General features: G+C 32.2%; 1 protein-coding gene across 1 annotated transcript; it reads left to right on the top strand.

Annotated features, from left to right (window-relative positions):
- Window positions 1–1,875: 1,875 nt before the first annotated feature.
- On the top strand, window positions 1,876–3,060 carry LOC101898106 (dTTP/UTP pyrophosphatase). The gene is made up of 4 exons (XM_005190838.4): window positions 1,876–2,236; window positions 2,309–2,553; window positions 2,612–2,758; window positions 2,823–3,060. Exons 1-4 carry the CDS (start codon window positions 2,147–2,149, stop codon window positions 2,962–2,964), a joined length of 624 nt encoding a protein of 207 aa, XP_005190895.2. The 5' UTR covers window positions 1,876–2,146; the 3' UTR covers window positions 2,965–3,060.
- The last annotated feature ends 1,382 nt before the right edge of the window (window positions 3,061–4,442 follow it).

Raw genomic sequence — 4,442 nt, 5'->3', positions numbered from 1 at the left:
GAAGACAAAAAAAAGACAACAACAGAACACACATAAACCAAAGGTGATATATTCAGGAATAGTGAAAACATCAATTAATTAACATTGTTAAATAATGGCTAATAGTTTTGTTTTATTTGTTTTTTTTTTTTTTGTTATGTAGTTGCAAATTATAGAATGTATACACAGAGCTCCCCAATATTGGAATATTCAATTTTGAAATGTTTTAATAATGTAAAATGACTTGAGTTGTAAATTGAATCAATTATGCCGTCGTTAAATTGTTTTATATTTTTAAGGGCCAAGACCAAATAGCCAGTAATTCCTTTAGGATTTAATAAAAAAATAAAAATGTTGAATTATAGGGACATAAATTATATAAATGATATTTAGTAATACTGTACACCAATACCAATAACGTAAAGGGTGTTCCACAATGATTAGCTCAAAGAAAAAGGGATCAATGGAGAAAACAATAACAAAGAATTTGAAAACAAAAATCTATTGTTAAAATTCCAATTCAGTTTTTTTCAATGTCATGCCATGTGAATTTGATTTAATTGCTCTTTCAATATTAGTCTCAACATTTTTGGAACACCCTGTATACACTTTTATATAAGACATAACAGTATTAGGTCTTTGTTACAAAAAATATATATATATTATTACAATAGTTCATTATGTGGCCAGACAGCTTTACAAGTGGCCTTGTACTAACAGGGTTCTATAGATACGATTTATAAGGGAAGCTTTATAAACAGAAATTATTTAATTTCACAGAAGAGTAGCATAAAATAATTAAAGAATCAAAAAATACAACACATCATCATAGGGAAAATATACGAATAATAGAAATAAAGACAAATTTAAGCCAAATTATGTTATACAATTGAAATTGAAAATATTAGTTAGTTTTTAAATCCCTGCCACTTCCATAAAACAAAAAAAGACATACAAACCATAATATTATATTTTAATAAAAAAGGTTGTAACAAATAATAACAAAACCAAAAAAAAAAACACATATTTAGCATAATAAAATATACATATTTATTACCTACACATATTTTACTTAATGCTACATACCAATGGAAAACCAATTCTAAACAAATATAAACTATAACATTATTTTAATAAAATAATATTTTCAAAAAAACATATTCTTTAGACTGTCGTTAAACCTTTGCTCTCTTCTCTTAAAATCTAAAGAAAATATCTAAAAACATATACCCATAGTTTTATATTTTAAATCCAAAGGCTAAAGTTATTACTAGTAAATTATACAATGCCATAAAAATACCTATAATAGCTTTAAAAATTTATATTTGAAAAAGAAAGACATGGTATCAATATGCCACAAATAATTCACATTGACTTAAGTAATGTACCAAAAAATCCTTGTTGAATGCTAAAATGAATAAAATAAATAGAAATATTTTAATACCCACTTGAGTTGTTAATAAATTTTATTAATCAAAGCCTAAAACGGATCCAATGTTTATTTTTCGTCGTACCCACATAATAAATCCAGTGGTTTTCAAATGTCAATTCCATTGTTTGACGTTTACACAATGTAATTAATAGTTGAAATCTACTCAATCAATGCTGCAAAGTTTGAAGATTCTTATATAACTAGAAGTCCTTGCTTAAAATTTTTCAATATCTTCTATATAGCACAGGATCTATGTCCGGAAAAACCCGCACTATTATCTTTTTTTTAAATATATACTACAAATAGAAAAGCAAACTTAAAAAAGATCATTACATAGAAAGTAAAACATAATTTTACATATCTGCATAATAATAAATAAACGACTCCCCCCATTTCCTTCACTACGTTCAGGTTCGTTTTTACATTACGGAAATATGAGCGCCATCTACATTTCATTTTCATTTCACTTCAAACAAAGCAGAGACAAATACCCAAAATGTTTTGCATTTAAACACACGGTTGATGCAATCGATAACATTTCAATGGGGCAACACTGAACATAACCATTCGTGGTGATTTGCACAAGCTCAGCTGGCAATTTTGGCAAGACTGAACATACCTCATGCACGTGAAGCCAAACATAAACAAAACAAATCAAAGGCCCAAGGAGTCTTCACTCAGTCTCCCAAGGGAAAATACATTTTTCAAAGGCTCCAAAGACAACAGCAATACAAAATGCTGGCTCCCATAAAACATTTACTAGCCCAGAAACGTATTATTTTGGCCAGCGGCTCACCGAGGAGGCAAGAATTGGTTAAATCTTTGGTAAGAAATGAGCATTTGTTTTCCATAGAATATCCAAACTTAAATTTCATATTCTATTCATTATCAAAACAGGGTCTCAATGCTGAACTGTGTCCATCCACCTTCGTGGAGAATTTGAATCCTGCTGATTTTAAGGACTTCTCCAAATTTATAGAGGCTACTGCATTGGGTAAGGCAGAGGAAGTATACAATCGCCTCAAGAACGGGGATAACCAAGAGGAACTATTGGTAATAGCAGCCGATACAATGGTAACCATGGGATCAGAGATCTATGGTAAACCAAAGGATAGCGACGATGCATTTAGGATGTTAACAAAGTGAGCAAATTAATAATGGAAGTTTAAAAGATTAACTTTTTTAATCCAATAATTTCAGCCTGGCTGGCAATTGTAATCGTGTCTTCACCGGAGTTGTGCTGAAGCATTCCAAAGGTGTGCGATGCTTTACGGAAACTGCCGATGTCTACTTTGGTCAATTGTCAAGGGAACAAATACAGGCATATGTTGATTCCGGAGAGCCATTGTGGGTTTTTGTAAAGATTATTTTAAAATAATAATTAAATATAAAATTGTTTTAAAATTTTCAGTGACAAGGCCGGCGGTTATGGTGTCCAAGGTGTTGGTGGTGCTATGATATCCCGCATTGATGGTGATTATTATTGCGTCATGGGTTTGCCCCTTTATCGTCTGTGCTGTGAACTAAACAAATTGTTACTCGAAGATGTTTAAATGGCTTTAATATATTTAATTATTTTATGTTAATTTTTAGTTTGTTACTGTGTGTTCCTGTGAAATAAAAAAGACCTGAAACTGAAGAGAACTGAATATCACATATAAAGCAGTACTAAATGAAATGAAGGGTTGGCAGATATATACCTTCACAACAGATCTTGCGTTAGCAAAAATATTCGGATGTGTGAAATTTGAAGAGAGTTGGATGCTTATTTCGCTTTTCTTTGGGGGAGATACCACAAGAAATGGTCCGATCTCTACTAACTTTATAATAGATCTTGTACAGATAGAAATATTAACATGTGCCAAGTCTGAATGGAATCGGATGTGAATTTCGCGTTTTTTGACCTTCATGAATATTCGAAATGTTGACTCTTTGTGGGTGAGGTACCAGAAGGAGTGGACCGATATATTCCATCTTCACACCAGACCTTGGGCTAACAAAAATATTGTGATGTGTGTAAGTTGAGGAGAACTGGAAACTTATTTCGGAATTTATAATCCTTTTGGTTACTCAAAACGTTGATCCTTTGTGTCGGAGGTACCAGAAGGAATGGTCCATTATCTACCATTTTTATAACAGATCTTGTGTTTATGAAAATATTCAGATGTGTCAAGTCTGAATGGAATTGGATGTCAATTTCGGGTTTTATCAGCTTTATTAATCTTCGAAATTTTGACTATCTGTGGGGGAGGTACCAGAAGGAGTGAACCGATGTATTCCATCTTCACACCAGATCTTGGGCTAATAAAAATATTGTACTGATATTGCCCATTTTCGAACTCGATCTAAGTTTGACAATAATATTACGATGTACCAAGTTTGAATGAAATCTAATACTCTCTTCGAGAGTTATCGTGCACACCACCCAGCCAGACGGACATCGCTAGATCGACTCCAAATGTCCTGAAACGGATTTGGTCCAAAGAGACCTAGGGTCTAAAACCGTTGTTTCGATGAGGCATGTTTCGGCCGTATCAAATGATATATATGAGGCTATAAAAACGCGATTACGGATTTCGGCCCATTAGAAAGCTTCTTTAAAAATATCTGGGATTTATAAAAGTGACAATATAGCTCTCAATCTTTAACAATTTACTTAAATCCTACGCTCACGACTCTGTTGGAGTGTCCATGTTTTTAGGTGAATATTCTTCATCAGACATTTAAGGAAATCAAAAGTGCCCACATTTGATCCACATCTCCCTGTCTTCTTTACTCAAGGGAAATTCAGGAATACATCTTTACATATTACATATTTTTATTTTAGCAGTAATTCTCGCTTTTCGTTAGCAATTTTCTTACGAATCTCACCCATTCTTTGCTGGTTCCTTCATTTCTTTTCATCTTCTAACAAAGTTTCATCGATTAATTAAATGTTGATTTATCGCTAGAAAACCCTATCGATACTCCCATCAAAAATGTAAAATATCGATATTGCGCCATCGATTATTTGGCAGCTCTAGTATTTTTT

Source organism: Musca domestica, unplaced genomic scaffold, assembly GCF_030504385.1.
Source record: "Musca domestica strain aabys unplaced genomic scaffold, Musca_domestica.polishedcontigs.V.1.1 32, whole genome shotgun sequence".
Lineage (NCBI taxonomy): Eukaryota > Metazoa > Arthropoda > Insecta > Diptera > Muscidae > Musca > Musca domestica.
The sequence above is the reverse complement of the archived record's forward strand: the minus strand, read 5'-3'. Positions and strand labels throughout refer to the sequence as shown.

Coding starts and splice junctions, on each gene's coding strand:
- LOC101898106 (XM_005190838.4), top strand. CDS start 2,147: ATGCTGGCTCCCATAAAACATTTACTAGCCCAGAAACGTATTATTTTG. Junction 2,554..2,611: donor GCATTTAGGATGTTAACAAA/GTGAGCAAATTA, acceptor CAATAATTTCAG/CCTGGCTGGCAATTGTAATC. Junction 2,759..2,822: donor GTTGATTCCGGAGAGCCATT/GTGGGTTTTTGT, acceptor TAAAATTTTCAG/TGACAAGGCCGGCGGTTATG.